Consider the following 20,986-nt stretch of genomic DNA (forward strand, 5'->3'; position numbering starts at 1 on the left):
TGCTCAAGCTGTCGTCTAAAAAGCAAGTGTAAGTGTTTTAAACGTTCGCAACTTTAATTGTGACCTGCAGCTTATATTAAATTTATCTATTTACCTACCTACATGTTTCTTTTTCACTTTAATGGTATGTATCTGTCAATTCTTCGTGGAGAAACACACAGTAGGTATACTAATACTTGTTCCATATAATTTTAATAACAGTCGGTACCCGTTTATAAAAAGAAAAATAAATTCTTAGAAGTTTTAACAATTTAAAGACAATTTCTGGATTACCACCCACGTTGGCCTTTGTAGAGCGGCCGCCTATATAATATGAACACGAAGTCATGGCTACAGATTAGTTTTTATTATAAGCGACTTTTGACAATGAAGAATATTTTTGACCCATAATTACAAAGCTGCTGAGAAGTACAGGGTTGTTTTAAAAAGGGCGATTTTTAATCTTCGATTCCTTTGAAAATATGTTCGAATCAATCTAAATCTCGTAAGAATGTAAATATGTACGGCGAAATGGAAGTCTCATGCAATTAACAAAAGTGGTGTTCAGTGCGTTATAATAATATGAAGTTTTGATGGGATACATTTCCAGTGTACTTATTACTGACGTGAAATGGTCAAACAAACAGTTGTATCGACAAAAAGACCACTCGCATATGGCCGAATAGATACTTTTATCACAATAAAAGCGCCCTGCGCGGATTGGATCCAGTAAGTTGCTCGGAGGCAATTTGCTTTGTCGCTTCCTCGCATTTTGCATTATTGATTGGCCGGAAAACGTCTCTGCCATGCAAAATAATAGGTCTGAAACACAGGTACCTACCTGCTTCCTGGTCTGTCCGGCACGGTTCAACGACGTTTTGGACATACTGCCAACTGACCTGACACATAATATGTGTAACTGCATCAACACACGTGATAAATAACATCATATGAAGACGTATGTAGTATGTGTAATGTGGTGCGTAACTATAATTATTATAACCCATATCGAAACACTGGTTTTAGGTTTATCCCTAGCAGTGGCGAAGGGTGACTTTTGGAAAGAGTTAGGCTGTGGAGTTACCACGCTTGTCAGATATATTTACGCGAAATAAGAAGATAACCCAACATTACTACTGATGAATAGGTACACTAAATCGATGAAATTTCAAAAGTTCAATTAGTTTGATATAATTAGTTTATGAATAAGCGTTTAGTTTTAATTATGTATTTTCCTAAACATTTATAAACGTAACATACCTACGCTCAAAATATATTACCTACCATCTTTGAAAATATCCGTTGTTGTGTATAATATTATGTTCCATAACACTTTATAATTTAACCATAACCCGTAAAACTAGACATTTTAAAATAATTCTATATTTAAAACACAGACTTTGGTATAAATAACTGATAAATAAAAATCGCGAGATAAATTATTTTATATTTTTAACAATCAATATTTATATGTGATTGAATCCCATAGATATTATTTTTACTACTATTTTGAATAAATGTTCCCTAGAAATCTAAGCGCATACTAAACAGCTTATGATTTCGGAATAAAAAGCTAGACAGTGGTTGGCGCCATGAGACTACAAAACAGATCTGGAAAAGGGGTCACATTAATTCATAATATAGTTGGAATCCAGGCGGCGCTAGTATACCATATACCCATGGTTATAAACCTTATTAAATAAAATAAAACTTCTAAATTTTGACGATAGATAGATTGATTTTTCTGTGTTTATTTATTTTTTAAATTAAATTAGTTACTTGAAGATCTATTTTTCTTAGAAGGTAGGCTTTAAATAATCGCCTACTATGGAGCCTTCGCCACTGATCCCTTGTAATATACATATACATAAAGTGGGGAGGAGTTAATGCACGGTCCGTAAGTAGTAGGCCTGTGTAAATTAGGGTCCTTGGATCGTATGCGGGCCGCCGTATATTTAAATGTGACGCAAACTGTAGCTATCTATATAGCTTTAACTAAAGGCATGGAAATTTATAATTCTGATAAAAACACAGTAATTAATTATATAGGTGTACGTCGTATTACCAAACTAGAACAACTGAACAGTTTTATCGTTTTTTTTTTAATTTTTGTTATTGCCACTCGTCCATAGTACCTACTCCCGATTTCTTCACCACCCTATCATGATATTTCGAAGCTTAACGTAACGTTGACAGATAAATAATGACAATCTGTCTATGTATCTAAACGAGTTTGGTTTCAGTGGCATGTATCACGCCACACGGTGTTTTTCGTTGCGTGAACAACTACAGGATGAGAGTACCGACGTGATTGGATCACGTAAAATGTAAACGGTCATCGGATCGGCATAGTACGAGTAGGATAGGAGGCATCATGTTGCGACTTGAAACGCTACTGTTTCGACTTGGTTTACCAAGCGATTGTATTAACATCTTAAGGTTTCCTTTTTCTATCCAAAATCAGCGCTCGAACTGGAAAATTTTACGAACCGTAGCGCTCGATAACTTTCCGAAAATATTAAAATGTGTTAAAAAGTACCTACCTACGCATTTCGAATTAAATTAAGTATTTAATGCAAATAATTATTCACGAATCAGAACCCAATCTATAAATTTTCCACGAAGCCGAGCGATAATCTTGACAGGATTTCACAAACCAGAGCTACGTTTCGGTCCATTTTGAGTGCTGTCCGAAATGTTCCCATGTCGAGTTAGTACCTATAATTTAACAATAAAATCTTACATGGATTTTATTTGTGAGTATATCATTATTATCAAAAGCCTCCCCTATCGTTTCACACTCCATTCGGTTCTAAGGTCTTTGCTGTCACACTTGAGTGAAGAAATATACTGATTCTGTTCCTTTTTTTCACCATAATCAACGAGATGGATAACGGTTGGTTATAGGAACGCGCCCGTCTATCCGCACCTCAACACTTCACCGCTGCTATCTGACCACTTTACATATTCTCGATCCAATTGTATTATTAGTTATGACTACTCGTGATGAATAATTGTTGTAAACGCGCTGTTATCGAAAAGAACATTTTGAGATATCGAGAAGAAAGTATACCTACTAAATTGGTATCAACAATGTTATCTGTAAGCTGTGTAAGTTTCATCAATATTTGTCCAGTAGCAGGTACCTATAACATAACAATCTGACGGATAAAAATAATATTAAAATATATATATACCTATATTTTTTTTTGCATAATATGATACATACCTATCATGGAAATGGGCAAAACGCTGATTAAAGGGTAAATCCTATTCCTAAAAGACAGACAGACTGATGGACACTTTATTTTATTAGTAGTAGGTAGTAGCATAGATACATCATTTTGAAATGCCTCCGCAACATATTAGGTACCTACTTAATTACTCAATCAGAAAATGCACGATCCATATTCGAATGCAACGGCATCTAGTTTTTTTTTCTAAAAAAATATTTATAATGTATGAGGGTTTTCAAAATTACGTAGGTATTTTATAAAAAATATGGTGTAAGTATAGTTCAAAGTCTTGTGGGCTTACTTTACTGAATACAATTATCGGCATAATATGTTTGCATTTGGCATAAAATATTATTATGTTAGGTACCGTATAAGTATATAATATATGATATACCTTTTATCTAATACATATGTATTATGTATCTGTAAATCATGAGAAAACATATGAAAATGTGTATGAGACAGAAAGACTTAATATTAAAACATACACGTATAAACGCACATTCTAAATTTGAAAAATCGGTGGTGCTATTTATTTTAATCGGGTCGGGAAAGAAAATAAATGATACCCTCGTAATAGTTTAACATATACCTACCTACATTTCGTTAATAACATATCGAATGATTAGAGTTCAGATTAGATTTCAAAAAAATTGTGTTTTATCCAACAGGTTTAAGGATGTTTATAATAGGGATAGGGTGCTGTAACCTACTGTAATCTTAGGCGACAAACACAATCAATCAAAAAATAGAAATATTACGGATGAGGAAAAATCATCACCAAGACAAATGAATGAGTTTAGCGATGACGGCAAAACCAGGAGACTACAATTTTATTACTTCGCCAGACTGATGCAGCAGCTCACAGATAAATAATTCAGTCTGAAACACCAGAACAAATACAGTAAGATAGAATATACACGTAAACATATGCGAAAGAAGGAGACATGAGAGGAGACGTATGAGAGTGTTGACAGGTAGTAATATTATATTAAATGTGATTTAATTTAATTTAAATTAAATTTGATACTCTGAAATATCAATCAATATTTTAATTAATACTACGGAAATTGAAATAAAATCGCATGGCCATAATATGCAGGCAAATTGTTCATTCTATTTAATATTACAACGATGAAGTTTTCCCATTAAAGACTAGAAAAGTTTATCGAAGTCTTTATTGAAATAGTGTTTCTGCCTAACATCCCTATAATGAGGTGCTTTGGCTTCAATGGAGACCAGACATTACATTTAAAAAATAAATTTGACTGAATTCGTATCATGACGTATCTACGCTAAAAATATTTTTGTTTAACTTAAATTTAAGTGAACATAATATATAATTTGGTAAGAAGAAACATACATACTAAATATATGGCGTCAGATTCCGGCCAATAAAAAAGTATAAAAAATATAAACGAAAGTTTTATTAAAAAAAGTAGGCACATAATTATGTGCTTTAAAGAAGAGAAGTCACAATTTTTCAATTTCTGACGACTACGATTCAATCATTAGTCCTGCTTTTTTACTGGTTTACCATCATCATCAGACTGAATCTATCCACCGTTGGATGGAAGCCTTTTCAAGCTGATTCCACTCCTTTCAATGGTGCGTGTTGTGATGACACGTACTTCCGAAGACGTCAACTATTTCGTCGATTCTGCAGCCTCTAGATTTATCTGTCTTTCTTGAGTGCCATGGGATGAATAAATTGTCCCTGCTTTGTGCCCGTTTTCACCGTACTCTATTACATCGTTATTTGTTCTTATCCAATTATTCTGTTTTTTGTCCTTTGGCATGCACCTTTTCATACCACGACAATATTATATATGTATATACAATATTTACATACATTACATCCATGGCCCCCACAAGGGGGGGGGGCTGACAGGGCTCTAGCCCTGGGGGCCCGGGTTCAGGAAGGGCCCAGTGTGGCGAGTCGACCCGATAAATGAGATAAATATAAATCACAAATTTGCTCTAATAATAAAAAAGTCTAAGTTATTTTACTTCAATAAAATTAATAATTTAAATTATTTGATTGTACGATGCGATTTTTGTTTAATTCAAATAGATGTAAGTACATATTAAAAATACAAAAAAATCGCTAAAAATACACCTTAATTTTACCGCATACATCATTTTGGAGAACGCTACTGCAGCGCGTCACACTGCCTTTACCCTTAGCGATAGGTAGGGGGCACCAACCATCCTGGCCTGGGGGCCTGCTTCAGGATGTGGGGGTCATGATTACATCGGTTGTGAGTGTTGTGACGTATCGGCTAAAACATAGAAGTCACAGTGAATGTAATTGATTCGTATGTGTTACAAGTGGGTATCCGCCCATGAAACCAACTACCTGAGTTATTCGCTGGCAGTAATAACTAATTATATTACTTTCTTGGTTTATAATTCCGCTTTAAATAGAATAATGAATTCACCCTGCGTTCGCCAATTACCTACCTTAAGCCAGTAATAAAAAGTAATGATTTTCGCATTGTTTTTGTACATTATTCTAACCCGCCATTTCGTGCGGATCGACAATAAAAAATATACATTCCGATTATAAATACAATTCATTTAGGCACTGGAATGATTTCAGTATTACAAACTGCACACAACGTGAAATGAAAATCGGATTCTTCAGGAATAATCTGTTCTCGTTGTGGCATCCACTATCGGAGGTTGACCACCTTCAGGGTGATCTTCCCTTTATCGTCTGCCACCTGGAACAGCTCGATGGAGCTGCATTTGTAATCACGGTGGACACTGTCACGATTAGCGAAATTTCACAATATAGACGTGGGATTTTAAAAGCAAAAAATTTGAAATATGAAAACACTTAATTAATAAACACAAAATTAAAATATAAAACTTTGCAATAAATTGAAAAAAAATACATTCATTTTGTCACAAGTTTCAAAAAAGATTTACCTTGCTTATTTGCACTTATTATGTAAAATTTGTCGATAACTATTAAATAATCTGAGTGCACGCGCGCGTACTTTTGACTAATTATACATATTATACATAATTTCCATAAATATTATTAAGTTCATATTATTTTTTTCGAATTTTCGTTTCGTAATCAAATGTTCAAAACCTTTTAAATTGTCATGTGTGATGAGCTATCGAAAATTTGCGTCCACATAATATAGACTAGTATGAGTAGTGCAGTAAACATAATTCGCACCGTGACTACAACCAAGGCATCTGCAAATTTTTCAATTTCGAGATTAAATGCAAAACAACTGCAAAAGTCGTGAACTTGATAATGTAAAAGTGAAGTAACTGAAAGAACATGCAATATAATGTAGATATAAACCAAATATTATGGTTTTTTATTAGAAACTCTATTTCTCCTAACAAAACGAAGACTTCAAACCCTAATATATCCAAAACATGTCTTTTGCAGATGCCTTGGTTTTGGCCTAAACCAATTAGTCGTTTTTTTGATTCACTTGGACATTATTATTGCAATGATAAAAAAAAATTGCGATGGGATATTCCTCTGTCTCGGTTCGTTGTGCGCCATCCAGCTCGTATGGTTCTTGTATCACACACATCCAGTCACAATTGTTTTTTTTTTAATACTGGTCAAATCTTTTTTATACACATAGTCAAGTGAGGTCGATCGCTGACAATAGTTTGAACACATTATTTATGTGTACGGCCGAGTGGATAACGCGTCGGTTCATATGTTTATAATGTCGCGTGTCTGGCGAATACACATATTGTTTTTCATTGTGTATTTGGTGGAGTATTTGGCCAATATCAATTTCTAGTAAAAAACAAAAATCTGTTAATACAATTTCCACCCTGTGGAGGTCCAAAATATTATAATCTTTTTAGGATTATTAAAAAATACTCTTTGCCGCCTCAGAGTAATGGCTGCACATACATGATACCTGATACCATACCGGCCATGTTAGCTTACTGTTTGTTTCAACAGCGAATTTTAAATTGGAAATGTTTTCTTGTTTTTGTACGGCGGCCAATACCGTGGAACGCGTACGTCGTATTTTTTTTCTATCTAAAAGTGAAATATTCGATTACCGAATAGCCTGTGGCTCATTTGAAATTGTGATACGAGTATGCAATGAGCCTGATCTGTGAATCAAGTTTGTTGACAAATACTATGCGACATTTTATGTTATTTTTCAACGAACATTGTTGCGAGTTTTTTTTCTTTCTATTTTACATTTATTTTATAGAGTTGTTGAGTAACTGTGAAATCAATTTGGTTTTTTCATCTTATTTGAAATTCCCATTCGCGCAATGTTGGAGTAAATTCAATCGTTCAAGTGATTTAAAAAACACAAATGGGTTTAGTTTATCATTGCTTATTCATTTTTTTAAAGCTTTGAAAAGTATCTATATACCTATTATCATAATTACATAATGTAAAGGTTACACAGCATAATCTCTATCATTTATAATATTAAGGACTTGTAACAAAACACGGTATTTTTTTATTATCTATCAAATGAATACTATATACATTGATTAATATTTGTCAAAACGTGTACACAATGGATAACAGTGGCGCACGCTCCATAGATACTTTAAAATATAAATTATATAAGTAATAATTGAATAAATTACTAAATACAACATGATATTTCAGGTATTCAGGTCGTCAGGCGTGTATTGTGCAATTGTATTCAACCAGCTGTTGCGACCACAAAGGTCAATTTTATTTTTAAGAACATCTCTTTTCTTAGATTGATCGGCACTTTTGTATTCGTTTTTAATTTTGCATATTTGTGCTGTTCCCTAACATGGGCATTTTTCACTCAAGTCTTGTAAAAACCTCAGTCGGGGTAACTTCTCCCGAGACATTCCAGTCATAAAAAATACTGATGATTCACGATCAAACGTAGGATCCCGTGATTTTCCCGATTAAAGCCGGGTGTAGTGCGGGGCGGTGTGGTTAGGTGTGGTCATTAACCTCAATGTTCAATTGTATGGTACATTTTACTAAACTGTACTTTTTCTAAAGGTTATATACCTACTATTGATATTAGATACCTACATGTTTTTCTGCAATACGTGCTAATTCATTAATTGCCCACTAACATTCAATTAGGTAGGTTGTTTTTCAATTTGTGTGTGTCAGGGTATGGACCTAATAGGTTGAGCAAGTGGCTGACATCCATTTCCCATAAAAAACAAAATCTGTCAATACAAACCTCCACTCTGTGGAGGCCCATATAATCATACCAGGATCGGACATGGTCGAAGAAAAAAAAATATGCAAAGCTCACCGCACGCCACTGGTTGATAAATATGGCGAATCTCAGATAATAGGAAAAACAATTTCAATATTACGTTAGTATTGAGAAAAAAAAGTGACATTTTGACATGCATTTTTTAGTGCAGGCGCCGGAAATTAATTAATATTAACAATAAACATACTTACTAGAATTCTTAGTGGCGCTTTCTCGTTTGATTATTTAGTATTTTAAAAGTTTTATTCTGACGCATATTATTTCTGATTCCATAATCTTTGAGATAGATGCTATTTTTCAGATAAGTAATATTTTTTTATTAATTGGCTCTACAATCTGGTGTGGTCGTGGTCTCCTCACGGAGAGGTTAAAAACATTTTTTTTTTACGATAAATGACACTTGCTCAACATATTCGGACCATTCTCTGGATCCGAATACACATTGAAAAACAACATGTGGATTTGTGGAATACTTTACCAATTGGCCATCGTAGGCGCCTAGAGATTAATATATTTATATTTATAAACCAACCGCGCCAGATTACACTTTACTAAGCTATTACTTAACATGTTTTCCCCCCGAAATTTTAACATTTTTAATTCCGAAATTTCTGGATCATAAAATTGGATTACATGCCCTATTATCTATCTACTACTTTGGTGTACACTAAAAAATGTATTCGTTTACTGATTTCTTATCAGTATGTTGATATGAATGTTTACATTTTCGTGTTTCTTTGATAATAAAGTATTTTATAATTTTCACATTCCAGGTGATAAACAGCACACCGAAAGAAATATTCCGGAAGTATTCGTCTGGCAGCGGGAGCGGGGGCGCCAGCGCGGGTTGCAGGGCGGGACGGGCGGCGAGCAGTCGCGGGGGCTCACGAACGGCCACCCGACCAGCCTCCGCCGCGCCCCCCGAAAAGCGCAAGTGGTCGCAGACACAGTGCCAGTCCGCCGGACTTGACCGCCTCGCCTCCCCCTCCACGCTGACGACCCCCACGGAAAACGATGAAAACGCCGCGTACAACGCTGCGAATTATAGTGCCACGGAAGGGGTGCACAGTTCTGACGACGAGGCCGCGCTCCGCTCCCCCGATGCCCTCCCGGCGCCTGTTAGATTCAGGACATCTCCGCCCGTGGAAGCCCTCAAGCCTAGGCGCTTCGAGGGGTCCAGAGCCCACAGGGGTCTCCCGTTGGCCGCGCTGGGCGGGGGGCGCGCCTGCTCGTGCTGCGTGCCTTCCTCGTCGATGACTTCAGGAGTGGCGATCTCGCCCACCGCCTCCTCGCAACACGCGCCTCACAACAGTCCCAGGCTTTACCACTACGACGTGTCGCCCAGGAAACGGTCCAGGCACTCTTCCAGGAGACACGTCCAAAGACCCTGTTTGGACTTTGACAAAATGCAACAGGTAAGCAGCATTTTCAAATTCATCTCCTCTGTATAGTTATAATGCTAAATATGAGGATGAACAACCAATTTTGTGATCTATATAATATGTATCAAGGTGTATGCTGTATAATAGATTAACGTTATACTTAATTCTTTTCCGGAGCTTAGTTCTGGCACCGTAGGCGATTCGCGAATGTATTGGATTTGTGTTCTACAATGGCTGCTTCAATGCTAGCAAACAATACCACTACAACTGCAAGTCGCTTTTTCCGTACCCTTGGTGCGACTGTATATCGATTTACCTACACATATTATATGAATTTGATTTTGTTTAAATTAAATACTCTCGGTAACTTTTAACGGATAGCACAAGTGTCGTATTAAACTGATAAATCGTCTCATTTGATAATTATTGATTAAGATAAATAATGCGTTAATAATTATTGTAGGTACCTACCCGTTAGTTTTTTTAATATATTCCTAATGCATATGTGCACTTTGTATATATTATATTATAATGTATTATATTCTATGTCAAGAATGAGTAAAACGCATTAAGTTTATTAAATGCCAGTTATATTCAGAGCTTTATGGTCCTTAATTATCGTGCTCATGTTTGTGCAACCAAAACCAGACCATTATACTCGACATTTATTATACTGAAGTTAATACGGTGTTATTATTATTTGTAGTTAATTAATCGCCACGTGTAAATGCGCCTTTATATTAAGTTTATAAAAGCGAATATTGTTCTTTTAATCCGTGAGAAATTTATAAAAATTTAAATTTCTTTGAAATGCAAATTTTTCCTACTTAAACTTATGTAAGTACCTACTTATTGTATTTATTAACGCTTTCATGGGGTGAAAATTGAATGCCGACCTTTTTTACATATGTATTTATTCACAAAGTCACCAACTATTTAGTGCTTAGGCCAATACTTACCAATATGTCTCATATCTACTGATTTGTTTTACAATAAACATCAAATAAAAAACGCATTTTACGGACTAGGTACATATTATATAAAAAAATATTTAGTTATTATTTTATAAGATATCTGTATATGGGCATTTTCGCCAAAGGTTGTACACTGCGTTTTTGGCATGTCCCATGACTTCGATTGATTTTTTTATAGTTATTATATTATAGAATATTAGAAAGTTATGCATTTTTAACATGCAAATTTATTAATTTACTTTATTTGGTCAGTTAAATACAACTGTCTGACCTGTATATATTTTAAATTGATTATTTAGATCGAAAGGTAGTGTCTTTTTACCATGTCCCACCCCTAAATTCAAATAAACAAAGTCTGACTTCGTCATTAATTTTGAGTGTGTAAAATTAAATTCGGAGTGTCTTCAACAGCTTACATTATATATTTTTAGAAAATATACAGTTTTTCCATAAATTTGGACCAATATTGAAAAAAATCACGTTTATGTGTGTCCCAGGATATTTGAAAAATTGGAATTCCACATTCTGTTACCACGATTTTAGCATGACTGCGAAAAATTTCCACTATAAATATGTATTTTTTAATGTAGCAACACTTTTGTATAACACTGATCGCCATTTACAATTTAAATTGTTGGTGTGTGTCGGTATCGCTATCGGAACAGGTTGTTTTCTGGGTTGGTCATTTAAGAAGTTCGACTACTGTTACCACGATTTGTAAGGTAAGAAATCACATATTTCTATTTTACATACTACACATATGGAGCTTATCCTTCATACTACAGATATAATAAAACATATCGCAGGTTTAACAATAAAACTAAGCTAAATTTTGGCTTCAAACACTTCTGAAACAGAATCCGTTACTTCCATTCCGAAACTATATTGGTGGTAACGTAATACGTGGATACGTAATTCTATTCTTATCTCGTCTATTATCCATTATAAAAAGGCGTTGTGCTCTGCTAATGACAAATAATTAAATTGTTTATTTTCGGGTTTTGGCTACATTTAAACACTAAAAACATTATCGATAAATCGATTTTTTCAAGATATCGATGAACAGATATATCAATATTTTAGAATAGTAATATTAGATCATTTGAGAATAAGTCCTCATTCACTGAATGTTAAAAAAAATGTATGTAGAATCTTTTAATTTAACTGGCGTTTACGTGTTAGTTATAGTCGGCGTTCCAAATATGGCTTTACAGTCCTAAACAGCTGTCAATGTAAATGACTCAATTAAAGTACAATAAATTAACAAAAAAACCGAGTTATATTATGTAGAAATTACAATCGAATATTTTAAACGTTGAAGTAAATTTAATTCAACTTGGTCAACGGTCTGTAGTCTTTCAATCTTCATCTCTTTAATTAGTAAATAGTTTTTCGTGCTATTTGTCTGTAGTTAGATGTTTCATTACCTTGCCTGAGCCAATCTACCAGTCGGTTAATTGCACTAAATATATCAAGGATGTTTAAAATGGAATTGTTTTGACTGCGATGCGAGCGACGAGCTTTAAGCTTGCAGGAAGTTTATTTAAGTTTTTTTTATTTGAAATAAATACCCAGAGTAGTAACGCAATGGTAAATTGTGATTATCTCCACGTGTACATAAACTGCACCCGGTACATCCTGTCCCGCACGCTACATGGCGAGCTGTGTGCACTGGCTCTTTGTGCGGCTAACAATCCCCTAGGAAATATGTTTAAAACCAACGCTAATGCCGTGTTTGGGTACGTTTTCACTGTTCCATTCAGACGTCAGTCAAGTTTACCTCTCAGGCCGATTATTTACATTATATTAAATAGCGCAAGCCTGCGAAAAAAATTGTGCTTGAAGATATTTCATTTTAAATTCGTATTGTTTAAGTTTTGTACTATTCCATGTAACTGATATTGGCATGGCCCCCACACTCTGAAGCGGGCCCCCAAGCCAGGATATTTATATATATTTATATATATCGCTAAGGTTAAAGGTAGTATGATGCTCTACAGTAGCGTTTCCCAAACTATGTTCGAGGTGAAATTAAGGGTTTTCTTTGTACCGATTATTTGCACCACATTTGTATCACACAACATATTTTTAAATGATTATGTATGCCCGTGAAGGAAAATAGTACGACTTTTTTACTGTTAGAGAAAATTTGTGATGTGTGTTTATCTCACTTATCTGGTCAACCCGCCACACCCCCCCCCCCCGCTGAGCCCGGGCCCCCAGGCTTGAGCCCTGTCAGCCCCCCTCCCTCTTGTGGGGGCCATGGATGTTGGTTTCGCCTTTCGGTATCTTTACGGCATCTATCAGGTAAATATACAACTAACACAGATTGTAGCTAGGTAGGTGGTACCTACTTTTTGTTTTTATGCAAAATCAACATTTCAACATTCCTTCAAAAGGCATTATTCATAAGTAAAGACTTGCACAGGAATTTGAAAAACTTACGAAGTGATATAATAAACATATTAAAATGTCATTAAAATAAAATATCAACAATATTATATACTCGGTAGAACATACCGCCAAAGCGATGCTAAATAATAATGTAGGTGTCAAATTATTAATTATATACCGATATACCTGTCGGATTGGTTTTATTTTGACTATTTTTAATTATGAATAAAACTGTCTTCTTCTAGCGTCGACATCTCTTTCAATGATTATAGTACAAATGTGTAAAAATTATAGCTATCTAGGTACGTATTTTACGTATACACAGAATATTTCTCGTATTGAATCCTTTCAAATTATAGTAATATGTTTGGCATAATATGTTGTGAATAATTATAAAGTATAACTGACCATTTTACATTTTTCAAGAAATTTAAATTATAGTACACATTGCACTATAAATAAAGTACTAAAGTACGGTTGGCAACACTGTTGCACTATAACTGTAGTTCCTTCCATTCTGCATAAGCTCTCATCAAAATGATGTATTTATTATCTCAGTAATAAGTAAAGCTCCTGGGAAAATATTTAGTCTCCAATGACCCAACATTACCCGTGATGATCTTGATGATGACACCTTGACTTTAGTGACATCCACCTAATTTTCTTTCCTAACAGTGAATGCTTTAACGCCCACTGAATGTTAAGTCGATCATATGGACCTCCACAACGTGGAGGTTGTATTAACAGATTTTTGTTTTTTTTTTTGCGAGAAATTAGCATTAGCCACTTGCTCTGCCTATTAGGTCCATACTCTGGGTCCAAGCACACATTGAATGTAACATGTGAATTTGCCATACCCCGGGATTCAAACTGGAGATTCACGACATTATAAACCGAAACATTAGCGCTCGGGTGTCGTGGGCATCAAATATAGCATACTCACATGGGAGAACAAAAAAAGAATGCTACCGATTTCTAAGATAATTAATAGAGACACAGAGGTCAATAATAGCAAGAATGGCAGAGTTTCCATCTACGCCGCGTATACGTATAGATGAAGAGAAGTGTTAGCAGATTTTAGTGGCTCTATTAACTTTCCTCGTTGTACTTTGCCGTTGATTTTTCTCGGAGGAGCGAACCACCGCAAGCCATTGACATTTCGTCGCGTTTCCCAGTGGACCGTTTGCTTTTCCAAAGCGACGCTGTGCATTCTTTTTTTTCGAATCCAGAGGGAAAAGTTTTTTCTGCTGTCTTTGTTCTTTTCGTGACTTAAAACCGCGCGTCCTCGTGAACTAGCAGAGGGAACAGCTACAGCCGGCTGTTTCCTGCCAGGCTCTGTATATAAACGAATCATTAATGATATATTATATCAGCGGCTCTGTGGGGTAGTAATTACTTATTATGCATGTCTGAAACCATAAGTACAGTGTTGCCAACTGTTATCCACAAAAATATATATCGATAAACTGGTTATATACGGAAACAACTTAAAATTTTAAGTTAATGATGGCATAAAGATATTGTAATTAATTTAGTAAAAAATAAGCCAATGTTTTTTCAATGAGTCATAGAATCGAATAATCTTTTTTGGTACTAATCATTAATTCAAATCTATAATGTGATAATATCTGGAATCACTCCTTATTAAATCGTAAAAAATATTGAGCATTGCTAAATTCTATTAGAATAAAAAAATAGAATTTGTGTATAAAATTTAAATGCCCATATCTTTTTTATAGAAGGTTTTTTGAGTTTTTTTTCCGTATAGAACTATTATTGTACCTACTGATATTATGCTAGGCAGACTAATCATAAAGATTGCGCTTGTAGATATACTGCGTCGACTACTGTAAATACGATGTCAAATATGTACATCTAATCATGTATGTTTCAATATTTCGATGAACAATTACAACAAATCAACCAACCGGTGCGTCATATTATGTGCACTATAACCAAACGTCTAACCATGTTGTAATCTTTTTATATTTTAGTTTATAATTAGCCACAAATTAGCCACAATCACCATTACCATTATGGGTGTTTTTCTAAATATTGGATCCTAATGGCGTTTTTTTTAACCTTTTTAACTAGTCTATTTGGGAAATATTCAAGGTCAGCTCATGAAAATATTTGACGTCCTTTGAACTTTTACCGATAATCAGCGTCGTGTAAATGTTGTGAAGATATAATGTAAACACATATTTAAAATGAAAGTAAGTAATTAATTTCTGCATATTTGTTTAATGATACAAATTATGAATAATAAGTATACGGCAATATTTCAAAATAGATATAGTATATAATTTATTCCGTTTGCAAAGTGTAACTGAATTATGTCTCTTAATTGGGTTACTAACTTGAAAAACGCATTAACCCGGCGTAGCATTTCCATTCAAAACGCTCATTACGCTAACATAATGCGCCCCTCTCGCCGGATTCTCTACGCAGTGTCTACGGCGTAGAGGCTCGTAGAGGTCTAGTTAGCGCCGGGTTAAAAGGCGGGAAACGGGCGTGCTACTGCGAGAATATCACCCGCGTAGCATCTATGAACCTCATTAGGCGGTGTTTGTTCCTCGAGGGCTGCTTCAACAACTTGCCCTGGATAATCTCGCATACTGTATTATTTGCCCACGCCATATAATAAGCCCCTTGACATTATCTTCTTGGTAAACCGGCGAGTGAAGAGAGGGTATATCTGGCTCAACTTGTGAAGAACTTCTTATTTGTGACCAGCGGATTAGTAGTCAAAATAAATAAGCCGTGATCTGTGTGCTAATTTTATAAGATGTCTGTAAGAAAATTTACCTATTGCATGATAAAATACCAAAACAACTATGTCATTTTTAATCTACTTGGTCTATTATTTCTACCAAGCTCGTCTAATATTTTCTTCGACTTCGACTTCGTTGTAAAAGCAAGAGTGCAGCAGTGTACATCCATAAATAGTCATCGGTTGATAGTCTTTTAAAAGTCGAAACTACTTTGGATAAGAAATTACAATATCGAAGAAAGTACAACAAACGGTACTGTTCGGTTATACGGAATACAGCGGAAAACGCATTTTGAAAATAGCCGATATACTGGATTATTTGTTAGTTTGGGTTAGTTTTTGGTTAGGTTAGGTTAGGTTTGGTTAGGTTAACCTAACAAATAATCCAGTTTATCGGCTATTTTCAAAATGCGTTTTCCGCTGTATTCCGTATAACCGAACAGTACCCAACAAACTTCAAACATTATTTAATTATTATAGTCTGTTTTCTGATACCTACACCCCCCAGGTATCTAAAACTGCCCTTTCTCGTAAATTCTATTATATTTTAATTCTATTTTCTATCTTTGGAATTATTCGATGACCCTACCGAGAAATATATTTTTATCGAACATTATTAATTCATTTCCGCAATGTCTTGTCGGAGGCTGGCGGGGATAAATAAAAGGTTTATCTGTCCGTTTATTTTAAGAGAAAAATTCCCATTTTTCCGCCGGACAATTTCACCGCAACTTGTCGTCCCTGTCCCATCTCCGCCCACGCTGGCTCGGGCGGGCGAGGCCTCCCGGAACTTCAACACGGCGGTGTTTTGATGGAAAATAATAATAAAAAAAATAGTTGATATGCAACCAGACCGGCTGTGTTATGTCATCGTTTCTCTTCTTTTTTTATTTCCGCCTCTCTTGTCTGTTATACGACCCCCGCATCCCTCTAGCCTCCCGCTACCTACGACTCGACATTTTCCACCTAGCGGGATCATCGCCCCCCGTTAACACTTCGCACCACCTGGACAATCATAACTAGACATAAATCAGGCTAATGATTGAGGAAACCAAAATAGATCAAAAACACTATAAGTTTACTTATTAGGTTAAGGGTGTTATATTTATGATGAATTGAAATGAAACAACGTGCTCGACTGTTAACACGAAAAAGTGAAGTATGTAATTTATTTCCTACACATAAGTCAACAAGGTTACGCTTCTACATCATAGATGGCGCTAGTGGTAAAAACATGGTATTTTTAGCATATTTCAACAAAAGACATTAGACATGTTGGTCTGATATTATGATGAGCCCAGGAATGGGTTATGGGTATACCTGCCGCAATTCGGTAGCCAACGTTCAGTAGAATACGGCACCAAAAAGATACGATTATATCTTGTATTAATACAACAGGAATATGTCCAAAAACAGACTGTGCGCGGCCTAAATATTGTAGAGTTGAATGCGTAGAAAATCAATCATACATAAAATCAATAATCTGTCGAATGGTTTGTTTACATGCAAATCGAAAATAGGTCCATATTTTATTATTATGAGAATATCGTAGATGCAAAAAAGATATATTTCTACTGGTTTCATTACTTACTAGAAATAGAGCCTCAAATCCACGAATTGTGAATTTGAGGCTATATTTTTATTATTGTTATGAGTAGTACCTATTGCATTGATTAATCAATTAATTCAACTGGCATTTACGTGATTTCACTCCACTATAATGGGTTTGAAACAAGTTATTTTTGTTAATTCTACTTTATCTGAGTTATTTACTTTGTAAGCTGTTTCGGACCATCTTTGGAACGGTAAGTAGAATAATTAACAAACATAAATATTTGATTCAAAATACTTACCTACGCATTAGTTAGTTAGCTATTTATATATTGATATTTTCCTTTTCATTGAATATTGCGTGGATTTTGTGGTAGTTTCAAAAAACATTAACAATCATTCTTTTTACGGCATATAAAATACATTATGTTGATTTACACGACTCGTGTTTAGTTTACATCACATAATTACATTAACTAGTAGATATATGAGTATTCTAATATAGATTCATTACACACAGCATCCACTAAATAAAGTATTAATAGATTACAATAAATACATAATGTGCAAGTTCGAATCCTGCGGGGTCTCCCTAAGAGTGTCTTACTTTTTTCAAAAAGATTTTTTCTATTGGTTAGTGTTTTCAAAATTATGTATGTTCAATACTTAAGAATATTACATTCTTAAATCTTGTGAATAATTCGTTGAATAAAAATAATAGTTTATTACATAATAATATATTTACCGTTTTCAATATACACAATATCTCATCGTGCCACCCCCTAACGGAGATCGGCTACCACCAGGGTGATCTTTGCTTTATCTGCTGCTATAGTTCGGCGGAGCTGCACTCGTACCAATCACGTATGTTCATAAGTCACGATTATATTATAATATGTTTTCTCATGCGTTACAGAAAAATCAAGACAAATATTATATAGACTAATAATTGACGATAATTGTGTTAGCTATCGACTAAAAAAAAAACTAAATTTGTTTCATTTTCTGTTTCTATTCTTCGATATAAGATAAATCTTATATTTTAAGTGACAGCTTAATGGAGTATTGTAAAAAAACGCAAATATTTATATCGGTGCCATCAGTGTTGCCAGACTTGGAGAATTTTTTCCGTGAAAATTCGTTAACAAACCGGTGAATAGGTATTTATTCCTGGCGTCCGCATATTTGTCCCGTCAGCCCCTCTTGCCTGTGCCGCTTTCGGCATTTCGTGTGGCGCACTAAAATTGTTCGTATACTGGGGTGGGGGGGTTTGGTATAGGCATTACGTTTTCCGTCTATTTTTCTAGACTCTATTTTTGTTGAGAACATGAGCGTAGTTAATAATAATTGTTATTTAATGCTAGCGAATACCCGAAAGACTTTGTCAATTTAAAAAAGTAAACCAATATAAAATGAAAAGATTAAATGATATCTACGATTTTTTTTTAAATCGATGAGATCAGCCGTTCCATTTATATAATATCCAGTTTGCGCTTTTAGACTCGTAAAGGAAACTCGACCGGATTTGTCCGCTTCAATAGGATATCGTCAACTTGATGACAATAAATATAATATGTACCTATTACAAAAAATGCAAAATTGTTTATTGAAGATATGGAGAATAATTAAATTAAATTGTTCAAAAATAAATCAATTACATTTACACAGCTTCTCAGAAAACATTATCGTAATGCTTTCATTCATTTCTCATTTTAGTCTTTGAACCATCAACAGATACACAAACATAGACCCCTCCAAACCAACCCGCCGCGTACGACACTCGGTCTTGACCGAGCAAATGACGAGTTCCTACATTTGATGTGGAGCATCAGCAGTTTTTTACGCCAAGACTGATGTCGCTACACCCTCAAGCGTGTTTTGACCTTAGACTATTGGGTTTTGTTTTGACTGATTTTACTGTGATTCTAACAAAAAGTGCCCATGGGAGAGAGGAATGGCTCTTAATAAATATAAATTATTTAAAAAAAAAAACCTTAAACGATATTGACATACAAGACTGCCTATGTGAAGAAATCTCTACGTCCGCATTTTTTTAAAGCAATATCGTTGGCCTTTGTGGCGACCAAGCTATCAAATCGTTGATTGTTTGAAATTAAAACTGCATTCATAAGTCTGTTTGCAAAAAAAGGGGCTTCCAGGGTTTGAACAATAAGCGAACGATATTATAATAGTCTGTATATAGAAGTTAGTAGGTATTCTGGTACATAAGTGGCAAGGGCGAAGTAATGTTGTTTCTTTTATATTTAAACATTGTTCATATTGACAAAGCAATATCGCCAATGTCACCATTACACAGCGCAAATAAAAACTTAGCTTACGATATAACTTCGCTAAAGATATCGCAGTTTCTTATATCTTTTATGCAATCTCAATAAAAGCTTCTTTCTTATTTGTCATTCTGAACTTCCCTATATCTCATTTATAGCCGGGTAGTTCAGGCGAGATTGGAATAAGTAAGATAATGTTGGTTTTAGTATTCCTCCAAATTCCTCTGTTCCATTCATCTGCGAATATATATTTTGCTAAAGTGATCCTACGTATATTACGAAATAAGAAAGCAAGACGTAAATAAAGTTTCCATAGAAAATATACTTAGGGTTTTTGCTGATAGGATTATTACTGCTTACAACGTATGAGATTTGCGATAGAAACTTTACTCGCTTGTTTTTTTATTTATTTTATGATCAATTTATGTTTCTTTTTATTTAGCAAAGTATATTAATTATAAAGTTAATCCTGGATTACTTCATTTTTATTTATATAATTAAGAAAAAACATAAGTAGATTATTTATTATTGGTGTACCTACCTACTCATTTTTTTCCACAGTGGTTATTTTCAAGGCCGACTATATTCAGACTGTGGTACTGAATTGCGAATTACAATGGTAATGGTAGTGATTGATTATTGCATTCGAACAATGCGGTAAGCTGTTCGCAATAATTGCATATTTCGTTCAAATTATTACCATTTATTTCACTATACAACAATCATCATTTTCTTCAAACGGTTTACCATATTACATTCGAAGTATGAGCACTACCATCGATATTTACAGTTTCGTGTCACGGCCTGACTAGTGAGCATTGGGTTATTCTTGAGATACCTATGTTGCTATGAAAATAATAACATTTTGTGTACACAATTTCATGAAGTGTAATCCAATATCAAGAGTAAAATGCTTATAACTTTTCATAAAAAGAGTTACCTACGAGTTTGAATCATTTTCAAACATCTATGTGGTTATGTGAAAACTGTCCCCGATGTATTTTTTTTACATTTATGTCACATTAACTTCAGATTATTATACTGATCAATGTATTTTTTAAATTTTATTATTATTATTCAACCATGTCCGATCCTATAGTATTTTTTTTTGACCATGTCCGATCCTAATAAGATCATAAATGTGCCTCCACAGAGTGAAGGTTTGTATTAACAGATTT

The 20,986-nt window shown here is 34.6% G+C and overlaps 1 protein-coding gene across 1 annotated transcript in view; it reads left to right on the forward strand.

Annotated features, from left to right (window-relative positions):
* Window positions 1-20,986, forward strand: part of Reph (Regulator of eph expression) — a 234,767-nt gene that overhangs the window by 117,907 nt on the left and 95,874 nt on the right. Inside the window, exon 4 of the mRNA XM_085960190.1 lies at window positions 9,220-9,861. Within this exon, the coding sequence (XP_085816316.1) occupies window positions 9,220-9,861 (642 nt within the window). The remainder of the gene's footprint in view (window positions 1-9,219; window positions 9,862-20,986) is intronic.

Source organism: Rhyacophila brunnea, unplaced genomic scaffold (genome assembly GCF_057557595.1).
Source record: "Rhyacophila brunnea isolate RB1 unplaced genomic scaffold, BYU_Rbru_1.0 scaffold_11, whole genome shotgun sequence".
NCBI classification, from domain to species: Eukaryota; Metazoa; Arthropoda; class Insecta; order Trichoptera; family Rhyacophilidae; genus Rhyacophila; species Rhyacophila brunnea.